At 44.7% G+C, this 13,283-nt stretch overlaps 1 protein-coding gene across 11 annotated transcripts in view; it reads left to right on the top strand.

Moving 5' to 3' along the window:
* Positions 1-10,692, top strand: part of ZNF185 (zinc finger protein 185 with LIM domain) — a 58,940-nt gene extending 48,248 nt beyond the window's left edge. For 10 of the 11 annotated variants that reach the window (XM_027534185.1, XM_027534187.1, XM_027534184.1 and 7 more), the window contains 4 exons: positions 1,238-1,309; positions 2,329-2,431; positions 7,124-7,222; positions 8,150-10,692. In XM_027534185.1, coding sequence (XP_027389986.1) covers positions 1,238-1,309; positions 2,329-2,431; positions 7,124-7,222 — 274 coding nt within the window. In that variant the 3' untranslated portion in view covers positions 8,150-10,692. The remainder of the gene's footprint in view (positions 1-1,237; positions 1,310-2,328; positions 2,432-7,123; positions 7,223-8,149) is intronic. The other variant, XM_027534188.1, reaches the window with a different exon arrangement.
* The last annotated feature ends 2,591 nt before the right edge of the window (positions 10,693-13,283 follow it).

Raw genomic sequence — 13,283 nt, 5'->3', positions numbered from 1 at the left:
ATGGTCAACTTTTATGAGTCACAGTTTCTTCATTTGTAACTCCTTAGAATGATTTTTCCCCAGTAGCTTTTTTGAAATATAATTCATATATCATAAAATTCACTCTTTAAAGTGTACAGCCCAGTCATTTTTGGTACATCCACAATGTTGTGAGATCATCAAAGCTATCCAATTACAGAAATTTTTATCACCCAAAAAGGGAACTGCAGACCCATTAGCAACTCTCCCCCTCCTCCCACCTGACACACACACCACCAGCCACAGCCCTTGGCCACCACTATTTTCTGTCTCTATAGACTTTTCAGGGAGGTTTCAATATGAGAAATACTGTTTGCTGTTATAAACCTCCAGCACCCTCAAGAGAGCTATCTTTGCCTCTGTGAACACTGTCCATCTGGTATTTCTTCTTCCAGTCTCACCAGTACTTTGTTTAATTGGACACTTAGAATTGTGTAGTTCAATGTATTTCCCCCTTTTGCTTTACATTCCAGGAGGTTTAGAAATAAGCTTAGTGCTCAAAAGAAATCAAAACCTGGGATGAAATTCTAGTTCACTCCTTTTACTGCAAGCTTGACCTTAGCCAGGTCACTTACCTCAGGAGGTCATCGCACAGCTCCTATGAGAATGGAAGCTTCACCAAAGCATGTCCTAGAGCTTGTAGCTAGTTTTCCTTCCTTGGAAATAGTTTTTAATCATTAGTTTTTATGTAAGAAGTCATATTATTGAAAAATAAAGACATAAAAAGAAAAAAAAAAAAGCCACCCTGAATCACACTCTGTAACTCAAGCACAGGTATTATATTGGAATGTTTCCTTCCTTTTTTGTTCCTATTCTTAGTATCTGATTTCTGCTGTAAGTGGGCTTCTGGTGACTGTCACATTATAACCCAGGTATATATGTGAGGAGAAAAGCCATGGTCCTTTCCGCCTGGTCAGTGAAAGTGACAGTTCTGGTATGCACAGCCTCCAGAATCCTAGCCACACACTTGTCATCTTCCTCATCATGGCAGGTCTTCTTTGTCCCCAAGGCAAGGGATCTTCTCTGCAAGAATTATGCCTTGGTGGCACCAAGTTTAAAGCTTCCCCTACCATTTAGCATAGCAGACGATGGCAAGTCAGGCAGTCACGTCTCAGCTTGTGGCCACAGGGTTAATCAGAAAAGCATTCTCCACTAATGACTGCAGTAGTGATCTGCCTCCCATTTTTTGCCCTCCTCTCTCCCATAACACTCCCTGCAGCATTGGCAGCAATGAGGACTCATGCAACATGGAGGAGAAACTCCCATATGATGGTACTCCATACTTTGAGAGGTAAGTCTGCTGTGTTACCAGGGAGCACACAGGTCTACAGATGAGAAGCAGCTGAGGGAGATGTAGCCATTAAGTCCATTTGCTTTTGTCTACTGCTTTGCTACTTCTGATCCATTTCCAGATATGATGTGTCACACCACACAGCACAGGGCATGCGTCCCTCATCTAGGTGTCACACTTGTGGCAACCAAAGCCTTTGAATCCAGCTAAGACCAGAAGGCAAACACAGTGAATCAGTGACAGAGCTAGGACGAACCCCAGGGCCCTGACTGCTCTGCCTTCTAACTGTGAGCTGGAACTGGTGGTGGTAAAATACGAGCGAGGAACAGAGCTGTGACGAGGGCAGGAGTCTTTAGCAACAGTGTCAAGAAACTGAGCCCTGGGCCAGCAGCAGGACAGGCAGGGACGTTCAGCAAGTTCTGTCTGAGGGGGAAAAGCAGGGGTGACTCCAGGAACAAAGGCAGAAATCCTGGAACTGGGGAGATACTCAATCTACAAGTCGGTATCTAGGACTCCAGTATTAGGTCCCAGCAGGCTCCACAGCCACACCGACATCATGATAGTCCTTGGGTCCTTGCTGTCCCTGTGATATTCCAGGCAGGACCCAGTGGTCCCAGGCATGAACAGAAGGGTCGTCAAGACAGGGAGCCGGGTAGGGCATACAAGGACGTGTCTCCTGTAGGAGAAGACATGGGTCTTCCCGTTCTAGAGGGGAACAGCCCACCATGCAGATATGTTTGGTAGGGGGACAGGGAGAAGCAAGCTGCCTGGAATAAGAATCACATTGCAGTGTCCACGTGTATGATAGAGAGTAGGGTGAAGATATGTGACTGGTTTCTGGAAACAGTGTGAGGGTCTACAATGGGCTGAGGTCCAGCGTGGCCCAAGGCTAGACATGGCCAGCTGCACACCACAGGTAAAGATGTCAGGCTGCCTGCATCAAAGCACAGAGTCTGGCTGCATCACATCAGTAGTTTGCATACCAGCCTGACTGTGGATTCTTCTTTTTCATTTTCCAGAACAAGTGGCGGGATCTGTACTTACTGCAACCGGGAGATCCGAGACTGTCCAAAGATCACCTTAGAACACCTCGGCATCTGCTGCCATGACTATTGCTTTAAGGTAAGGAAGAGGGGTGGTGTTGCCGAGAACATCATCCAGAGCTGGGGATTCCTTTTGGGTTCAGAGAGTATGGAGAAGGCTTGATTCTGAATGCTCATGCTCCATCTCTGGGGCTTTGCAGAAGTGGGAGCTGAGTGAGCTCTCAAGTCTAAAGGATTTAATGAATGTTGGCAATTCTATGTGCTGAATACTGTGAGGGAAACAAAATCAGTCTTATGGGGAAAGACTATTCCCAACAGAGGACCAGCAAGTGCAAAGGCCTTGGGGGCAGGAGCATGGAGTATTTTAGCTCACATGGCCTGAATAGCATGAGTAAGAGATTAGTGGTAGGAGATAAAGTCACAAGGATGCCGAAGAACTGGATCATGTAGGTGTTGGAGGACACAGAGAGACTTTAGATTTCATTCTAAATGAAGCTGGAACCTACTAGAGGGTTTGGGTGGTAGAAACACAATGTCTGACTGAAGCTAGAGAAAACAAAACAGTCACTTGATTAGGGAGTTGGCATGGCAGATGTCAAGATGGTGGCTGGATTGGGGATACTGTTTGAAAATAGAGCTGGCAGTTTGTGGGGTGTGAAAAAATGAGAGGAGTCAAAGGATACTCTAAAGTTTGGGGCCCAGCTGTTACCTGAAAGGATAGTGCTGGCTTTTACTGAGAAGGGAAATACTGGAGGGGAGCAGGTTTGAGCAAAGGGGAGGTGTAGATGAGTGAAATTTCAGGGAGAGCTATATAGGGAGCACCTGTGGTCATATGGATATGTGTGTTTGTGTTCCAGGGAAAGGCCAGGGCTGATGAAATCATCTAGGATGTGTGTAGGTGGGGATGGGGGCTGACACTGAGCCCTTGTGTCTTTCTAGCGTTTAGAGGTTGGGAAGAGGAGGGGGTCTACAGAGGAGGATGAGAAGTCACACAGAATATAATGCCCCAAGTGACACAGTTTCTACAGAAAGTCCAGTGGTCACAGTGTCAGTGGCGCTGAAAGATTGAATGGGATGAAGCCTGAGGACTGCCCTTGAATTTTGCAGCATGGTGATCGTTGATGACCTCAGTTGAAACAGTTTTGGTGGAGTGATGGGGATAGAAGCCTGACTGGAGTGGGTTCATGTGGGAATGGACAGAGTCACTCTGAAACACTCTCCTGATGGGTTGGCTTTATAAGAGAGCAGTGCAAGTGGACAGTGGGGCAGAGGTGCCAGGCACGGGTTTATGCTGATGGGAGTGGTAAGAGTCACAAGCAGACACTGATGATGCAGGAGACATGGATGCTGATGGTGATCCTGATGTACATCTGGAGGAGAGAAAGATGGGCACCAGTTAACACATGGCAGGGACAGAAAAGGCTGAATCTGTGGGTCATTATTATGGAGAGGTTCCCAGGTTGGTGGGTGGAAGAATGAGGAACTTCTTCACTAGTTGCCTCTGTTTTTCTCAGTGAATGATGAAAGGATCACCTTTGAGGGGTGGGGAGGAGTGCTGGACACTTGAGAAGAAGGGGAGGATTTGAAAATTGTCTCAGAGACAAGGAGGGTGGATGGGCTCTGCAGAGCCTGCTTGAGGGGAGGACTTGTGCAATCCTTTGGAGACCAGTTAGCATGTAGTGTGTTGTTCCCTAGCCACAATCAGTCACAGAGGTGAAACAGGGACACTAGCATTTACTGGGGCAGAGGCTATGCCAGGTGAGTTGGCATGGTTTAGTCTGTGCTCAAGGGAACAATAACAGTAAGCCAATGGCAGAGACTATCTGAGTGAGTTGGAGGACATGGAAGTCAAGGAGATGGGTGAATGACTTATTGGTTGTGATGAGTTCTAGAGCAGCAGTTCTCACACTGGAGCATGTGACTCATACTTCACTATCCCCTGAAGGGCTTCTTAAGACAGAGTGTTGGGCCCCAGCAAGGTTTCTAACTCAGTACATCTGGGTGGGACCTGAGAATTGGTTTGTCTAAGAAGTCCAGACAATACTGAGGCTGCTGGTCCACAGAGAGTCTGGCCAGAGCAGCGGCTGAGGTAGAAAGGGGCCCAGAACATTGGAGGAAAGGAACAAAATGCTAGGTGTTGGAAGCTCTTCTGTCTGCGCAGATGCAGAGTTGACTCAAGAGTAGAGGTGCAGACAGAGACTGTGACATGTGGTTTGGCAAAGACCAGTCTGTTTTCATGATTCCTGGACTTAAGTGAAAGGTTATTAGAAACAGTTATCAACAATTAAATACCAATAAATTGGATAACTGGGAAGAAATGGATGCATTCCTAGAAACATACTAAGATGGAACCAAGAAGAAATTGAAAGCTTGGAGAGACCAATAATAAATTGATTAAATCAGTAACCAAGCACCTCTCAAGAAAGAAAAACTCAGGGCCAGGTCTTCACAGGCAATTCTAATAAATATTTAAAGAAAAAAATAATACCAATTCTTTAAAACTCTCCCAAAAATAGAAGAAAGAACACTTCCAAACTCATTTTATGAATCCAGCATTATCCTAACACCAAGTCAAGCATAATATTAGAAATAGGGCTATGCTATGATCCAGCAATCCCACGTCTATGTATATACACAAAGGAATTGAAATCAGGATCTCAAAGCAGTCTCTGAACTGTCTGTTCACTGCAGCATTTTCGACAATAGTCAAAACATGGAAGCAATCTAAATATGCAGTGACTGATGGATAAGAAAATGTGGTATATACATTAAGATGGGATATGATCCAGCCTTTACAGACAGAAGGAAGTCCTGTCATTTGCAGCAACATGGATGAAACTGTAGGACATTGTGCTAAGCAAAGTAAGCCAGACAGAGAAGGGCAAACACTTCTTAGTACCACTTATACGAGGAATCTAAAATAGCAAAATCCTTAGAAGAGAGTAGAACAGTGGTTGCTAGGAGCTTGGGGAGGAGGTGAAACAGGGAGGTGATGGTCAAAGGATAGACTGTCAGGTTCGCAAGATGGGTTAGTTCTAGAGATCTACACAGCACAGTGTCTGTAGTTAATAATACCATATTATATAATTAGAACTTGACTAACAGAGGGAAAGAATGTTAAATAAAAAATCCCAGAGTATTTTTTCAACTTTTATTTATATACCTTAATCACAGAGCACCCCTGTTAAACACAGCAGAATTACTTAAGCAACTCTTGGCACATTTGGTGCCACAGAGCCCAGTGTTAGAGGAAAGGTACAGTTGGAGTGGGTGGGCATCCAGGGAAGGCTTTGTGAGGGAGGTGGGTCTGGAGTCAGAGATGAAGACGTGTCCAGGGGTATTTTCCAGGTGGCTGAACAGGTATCCATCATGTGTGCAGAGGGAATACGAATGAAGAGGCCAGCAGGAGGCTGAAAGGCATGGGAGGAGGAGGCCCACAGTAGCAGGAATTTTAAACTTGCCTGACTGGGTCGCACACAGGGCAGGGAAACTTAGAATTGTGGCAAAACAGTGAGACCTGGTATTCTTGGAAAATTCTTAGAATGTGGGCAGGGTGCCTGAGACCCACTCCTGGGGACCACGAGCACAGAGGTGGAAAGGATATCACTTTCACAAGATCACAGAGCTGCTCAGAACTGAGGGTCAAAATCCTGGCTCCAAAATCAGAGTGAATGTTGTCCGAGCTGTACTCTATGGCCTCCCAGGAAATGCCATTCCACTGCTCAGGTTCATCTGTATAAATTCATCTGTCACTGTCCTTTATCAGAGGTTTATCTTACCTCTGTTAGATTGGCATAACATTTTAAAACACTAGTTTGTATTGCTACGTTTAGGAATAAAGAGAGGACACTTAATGTCCACAGCATCATAACAGCCTTTTAGACTCCTTGTTCTCCACAGCGTGAGGCACGTTGCAAGCTGGGGTTGTTGATTTTTTTTTTTTTTCTGTTTGCAGAGGTTATCCTCTAAATGCATCACCACCACTAGTTGGCTAAGTTGAGGTTCAAGCTCTGGCCTACAGTAACTAAAATGACAGAGGGCTCATTAATTTACAGTGAAAAAGTGGCCAGGAGACAGGAACTGAAAAGTAGAAGAAGAAAGATGTCAGAGAGGTGCTAGGTGAGAATAAGCAGAGGGACTTAGGGATCCTAGCAGCTGATCTCCACTACATTCAGCTGGAAGCAGAAGGCTTGTCCAGGGTGTGCCTGGAGATAGCTGGAGCCCCAGATATATGGGGTCATTTTTGGTCTCCTCTTATTTGAGACTGTCTGCAGGCCCCTCTGCTCTAACCTCTCAGAACAGGAGGGGCTGCAGCAGATGGATAGCCATTTCATCCTTTAGAAGTTGGCTGGAGAGGCAGGCCAGAGGGGCTGGACTGCTGAAATCACCTTCCCTCTCACTGCGCCTTCATATCACCTTCCTTTCACTTTCAACATCACAATTGAAGCTGTCCAATAGATGAGGAAAGAGAGCCTCAGTAACTCACCCAAGCTCAGCCAGCTAAGGAGCAGTCGATTTAGGGCTCAAACTCAGGCCCAATTCTGAAACCTGGGTTCCTAACGACCGTGTGATCATTCTGCCTGTTAGTTTTTGTTTTTGTTTTACTGTTTTACTGTTGCTTTTGTTTTTGTTTGGGATTTGTCTCTGTTTATGCCATTTTTAAATTGTCTGCTTCAAAGTCCAGGATGTGACATCAGCTTGGTGCCTTCCCACTCCACTCATTTAGATTGTTGCACTTGTATGTTGACCTCTAGCTTGTTTTCTCTTTCAGTGTGGGATTTGCAGTAAACCAATGGGTGAGCTTCTGGATCAGATCTTCATTCACCGTGATACCATCCACTGTGAGAAATGCTATGAGAAGCTGTTCTAGGTGGGTGTTGCCAAGCAGCAGGAAATTTACTAGGGGGAAGAAATGTGCCCTAGTGTCTCCCTGAGTCTTGACCTGAGGTACTGCTATTTCTCCTAGCCTTTATGTTCAGGGTGCCTGAGTCCTTGTGTCCCTATGCCCTGTGACACTTTGAAGTCTTAGGTGGTACAGATTAAGACCTTTCCCATGGACATTTCCAAGCTGCAGAAGCCACTGTCTTCCTCTCAAGGAGCACCTTCCATGCAGCACCTCACCTAAGCCCCCTAGCTTCCCTGCTAGGTTATTGGCCCATCTAGGGACAAGGAAGTAAAGACCTAAAGGAAAAGGACATGGAGAAGCACTTAGCTTGTAGATGGTACAACCAGGACCTCAACCCAGGACTTCAGATTCAGCTTCTCTGATACAGTCCCCTGGGCTGCCTCCACCATTGCTCAGATAGCATCAGATCAGGACTCAACAGCCAAGATATTCAATAAAACAGGATATTTAGCTGGGGACCAGCAGCAGGTAAAGGCCAGGATAAGTGAGCATGTGTGGGAAGTGATGGTGCTGTCCTGGTGCTTGGGAATCTTCTGGTCCACATTGTCAACTCTGCTTGAACACAGGTTTGCCTGCTAAAAACCAGTGGAATTGACCCCAATGTCTGAGCTTCATGGGGACTGGTGATCCTGGCAGCCCCTCCTCCTTAGCACCTATTCAACTAGAAGCACAGGACAGAGTATCTCTCTTGAAGGCAATGGGAATGGGTAGCAACCAGGCCCTCCACCACCTATGAGCCTGTTCTGCCTTTTCTCCAGAAGACACATTGATCTGGACTATTACTTCCCATGCCTGGAGCAGTCACCCTCCCCAAGATCCTCTGACTGCTCATTGGATTGGGTGTGTGTTTCCAATCTCATGGATACTTCTATTTTCTTTTACTTCCTGCAGGCTGAGAAGAAAGTGATGACTCCTGGACAAGTTTGACTATCCCCAGTTGCCCCAAGTTGCTGGCTCTTCTTCCCTCACTTCCTTCCTCATGCTTTTGATTTGTTCATGTTTTTGCCCTTCTTAAGTTGAACTTTCTTACATCCAGTAGCGTATCTTGATGATCTTATGATAATCCCTTTGTGTGTACCTTTTTTATAGCTGAAAAAGTACTTCCCATCCATGATCTTACTTCAGGTTCAAGCAAAGAGTGTTGAACCATAATTCTGTTTTGACTTCCCTAAGACCGGTCAGCTTCCTGATGAGTTTAGGTGGCCTAAGTGTGCCTTTGGGACTTTAAAGCAGAAGGAGACCCCCCTGAAGCTTCTTAGAGGCCAGGTTAAAGAATGTCGACGATCCCTGGTGGGTAAATTGCATACACTGAATGCTAGGGATCGACATAGGCTAATGTTTAGCTTGTCTATTTGCCATATATAGTTTTTGAACTTTCCATATCCTTTTGCAACTAGTTCGTTGCTTCGAATTGAGTTACATAGCAGATTTTAGTTACCTCCTCCTACCTACCTTTCAGTATAGCTGAGTTCTTCCCCGTAAGTATGTGGGCATGTATTAGAAAGTTTACACATTAGGTTTAAATTCTCTATGATGTAATTCTGAAGAGCCTACTGACCAAATGGACATCTGTGTCTGAATTTTGATAGCTGATTAATACCTTTGATCTCAGTTTCCAACGCCTAAACTTTACACAAAGATCCCCTAAAGTAGGTCTTAGAGTGTATAGACTCCAGCAAGATTATGAAGGGGGGAAATCAGCTAGCGTTCTTGAGGCCTTACTACATAGCAGGCATTATAACAGAGCGATGGCATTAATCCCCGTTCTAATCTTGTGAAGAGGGTATTCTTCTCCCCAGTTTGCAAATGAGGATATTGAGGCTAAGATAAGTGGTCAGAACCATTGCTGTGTCTCTCCAGTAACTGTAGCCATAGTCCTGAGCCTGTGTGGAGGTTACCTAGTCCTCCTGGGGAACCTGCCCCCCTCAGACCTTCCCTGAGGCACACTTTTACAAAGAGAGGCAGGTGGGAAATTGTACTCCTCCTCTGGGCATCCTGGGTAAAATACAAGAAGAGCCAAGCTGGCCCCACTCACCCACCTTTTCCATGAAAACACTTCTGAACTGCAATAATCTTAGCTGGGAAGAGATTTGACTCACAGATCTTCCCAAAGAAGAGCTTGTCGACCCAGGGGAAGCTCCAGTGGGCTCACTGATCTGAGCACAAGGCCCTCAGTGACATCCCATTTTCCAGTCCAGACTCTGTCCCAAGCTAACAGCAACTACCAAGACCCCAGGAACTTGGAACAGGGACTCCTGTTGGCCTGCTGGACAGATGTAGGCCCATGCAACTGGGCTCCTCCACCTTTGGGACCAGGATTACTGTGTAAATTGGGCTTCCCTGGTGGCTCAGTTGGTAAAAAATATGCCTGCAATGCAGGAGAACCGTTTGATTCCTGGGTCAGGAAGATCCACTGGAGAAGGGATAGGTCACACACCAATATTCTTGGGCTTCCCCTATGGCTCAGCTGGTAAAGAATCTGCCTGCAATGCGGGAGGCCCTGAGTTTGATCCCTGGGTTAGGAAGATCCCCTGGACAAGGGAAAGGCTACCCACTCCAGTATTCTGGCCTAGAGAATTCCATGGACTGTGTAGTCCATGGGGTCACAAAGAGTAGAATGAGACTGAGCGACTTTCACTTTCACTGTGTAAGTTCCGGAAAAGGACAAACTGACAGTTTTTCTGATTAAATCATTTTTAATGATTGGCCTTTTTTTAATGGCCTTTTCTCTTTATTTCAAAGAGATTGGGTTGTCTGGTGTCCTCCGCTGGTGTTCAGAAGTTGTTTTGTGGATGTTTCTCCACATTCAAATAATCTTTTTTTTTTTTTTTTTGATGAGCCTGTGGGGGAGAAAGTGGTCTCCCTGTCCTATTCTTCCACCATTTTGGGACCACCCCTTCTCATGATTTAATTAGAAAATGTCTCTCTATTTCTGTCCAGTTTATGAGCCCTGTGCACATTGGATGGTGGACTTGTTCTTGCAAAATGATCAGAGAAGAGCATTCAATTTATTTGCCTTGATGTGCATCAGATTTGCTCTGGAGGGGAACATTGGCACAGCATGCCATGTACTGACACAAAATATGAGCTGGTTTTCCTCAAGACTAGCTCTCAGCCAGGGACTTGGCACATGGTGGGGATTGACACATAGGTGCTGAATGAATTAGTGAAAGGGAAAGAGGTCCAAGATAGGCTGGCTTCCCCACCTTCAAGATACACTATGCCTTTAAGGGAGTTTTAGAACCAATGTGCAAGATACTGATTTCAATCTGAAAAAATCTCTTTCATGGTTAAAATGGCTCAAAATTCTTCAGACATGGAAAAAAGTGGTTGTATTACACTTGCCTTGTTTTTAGTTGCCTAGAATTTTTAATCATACTTGCTTGACTCACGGTAATGTACACAAACATAATAAATGGTGAGATACTTCATGTGTAAATGTTAAGGTTTCCTTTTTTAAGTGTAATAACTTGGTGCATTGGGCTGTGTGATTAATTTTCTCCTATTACTTGAAGCCATTCTCTTTACAAAATCAAATAAATACTTTTAAGAAGTATCAAATATAAAGAGCAAAAAAAAAAAAAAAAAACCCAGCATTATCTAGAAACTATACATGCACTGGAGGTGTGCAATTCTAGACCTGTCAGATCTCTTTTTAAAAAATTTAATTTTATTGGAATGTAGGAGAAGGCGATGGCACCCCACTCCAGTACTCTTGCCTGGAAAATCCCATGGACAGAGGAGCCTGGTAGGCTGCAGTCCATGGGGCCGCTAGGAGTCGGACACGACTGAGCGACTTCACTTTCACTTTTCACTTTCATGCATTGGAGAAGGAAATGGCAACCCACTCCAGTGTTCTTGCCTGGAGAATCCCAGGGATGGGGGAGCCTGGTGGGCTGCCGTCTATGGGGTCACACAGAGTCAGACATGACTGAAGCGACTTAGCAGCAGCAGCAGCAGCAGTTGCTTTACAGTGTTGTGTTAGTTTGTGCTGTACAGCAAAGTGAATCAGCTATACATATACATATATCCCCCCTCCCTTTTGGAGTTCCTTCCTATTCAATAGACCTGTCAGATTTTTTTTTTTTTTTTAGACCTGTCAGATCTTAATGAGTAATGTTTTATTCTTTTGGGCCCATCCTTTCATTGCTGATAGGTGGCTGCTTCATCCTTATTGAGTACTTGCAATCACCAGGAGCACAGTCCCTTACAAGCCCATTCTGTCTCTGGAAATGCATTCCTCAGTTGAGTTATAACCTGTTTCCTTTAACTATCATCCACTGATATCTATAGTCCCTCTCTTGTATGCTAGCCCCTAAAATACATAAATATGCTTATTGGATTCTTCCTCTGTCAACTCTTCCAATTTAAACACCTCTGTTCCCATCAACTCTGGCAGTAATTCTGAATAGACATCTCTCAAACACCCTCCTCAAAGGTGCCCCCTCAACCACACATCCCAACCCATTCCTCCAGATGTGTACCAACAGGAAAGACTTTTCGTCTTGTTCATTAGGGCCAGTGGCCAAGGCTGTCAGAATCCTGTTGAACAGCTATTCTGCATATCAGGTGGTCCATGCTTCCAAGTTTTGTACCCGAAAATATAATTTACATGCCATCTATGTCTTGATCCCACCTGGGGCCAAAAAGGGTTGATTAGGAAATCAGCTCAAAGATAGAAGACATGACAGAGAAATCCCTCCACTACTGAGTAGGGACATTGGGATCCAGTATTCAGTAGATATTGAACTAGTATCCTTGTAGCTACATTCTCACCGCAACCCTAGCCACCATCTTTGCTACATGAGTACCACTGGGAAATGAAGAAGATGCTTTACCAATTCAAAGGAAAAGAACTATAACAATAGCTCCTAACCAGATATTTCTAGGACTCTATTGGTGATAGTAAGTGACACAATCACCCCCAACTCCGCCCAAATAGGGTAGTGTTATTTTGAAAAATGACTCAGCAGAGCAGGTTCCTAGCAAGCCACTTTATCCCCATACTCAGCCTTTGCTATTCTTCCTTCCCCAACTGATACATCCCACATGGGGTCCTCTGGGGGACTCTACTTATGAAGGTAGTCCACCTGTGAATTTCCACACAACACATTCCTCTTGTCCTGTTTTTCTGCACAATATTTTTTCCCCATGAATTTCCCAGTGGAGGAAATCTTCCACCGGGGACCCAACAGTGGTTATATTGAATTCAAAATTGAGATTGCCACCCGGTCATTTGGGGCCCCTCTTGGCAATGAATCAAAAAGACAGGTGTTATTTTACCCGCTGGCTGACTGCTCCTGATTATTGAGGGGGAATGGAGTTACTACTACACCATGGAGGCAAGAAGGACAATATTTGGAACCTAGGAGAAAAATATGAAAGTGTCTCGTAGTGTTCCCATATCCAATAATATAATGTAATGGATGACTATAATGACTCATGCAGGCAGGACCAGTAAGGGATCAGATTGGTTAGGAATAAAGATTTGTATATTACCACCACATAAACAACCACAATCATCTAGATGAGGTCATAGGGAACTGAAGTGCTAGTGGAAAAAGGAAGTTATAAATACTGAGTATGACCTCATGGCCAGTTGCCCAAATAACAACTATAGAAGCTACACATACTTTGTCTTGCTTTGTTATTATATTGTTGAATCTCATGCCCATTATTTTTTATTCCTCCCATTTCCAAATGCTGTGTTTGAATTGTGTGGGTGATACTTAAATATAATTTAACCTATATAGTACAGTATATCAAAGTGTAATTATGGCAGAACTAGAGAAGGAACAGACATCCCCCAGAGAATGAGAGTGTATCTAATGGGACTTTTGCCATCCCGCCTTCCTGGAGAAGACAGAAGTGCATTCACCTGTATGAGGAATGGTTGCATCATGCTAAGCAGAAGCATGGTATTGCTACTGTTATCATTTGGAAGAAAATCATGGAGAGAAGAGTATTATGGATGATGAGTGGTCAAAGAGTTGGACTGTGCTGGATTGGCTGTTAGCAGCTAGGC

This window comes from Bos indicus x Bos taurus, chromosome X (genome assembly GCF_003369695.1).
Source record: "Bos indicus x Bos taurus breed Angus x Brahman F1 hybrid chromosome X, Bos_hybrid_MaternalHap_v2.0, whole genome shotgun sequence".
NCBI classification, from domain to species: domain Eukaryota; kingdom Metazoa; phylum Chordata; class Mammalia; order Artiodactyla; family Bovidae; genus Bos; species Bos indicus x Bos taurus.
The sequence above is the reverse complement of the archived record's forward strand: the minus strand, read 5'-3'. Positions and strand labels throughout refer to the sequence as shown.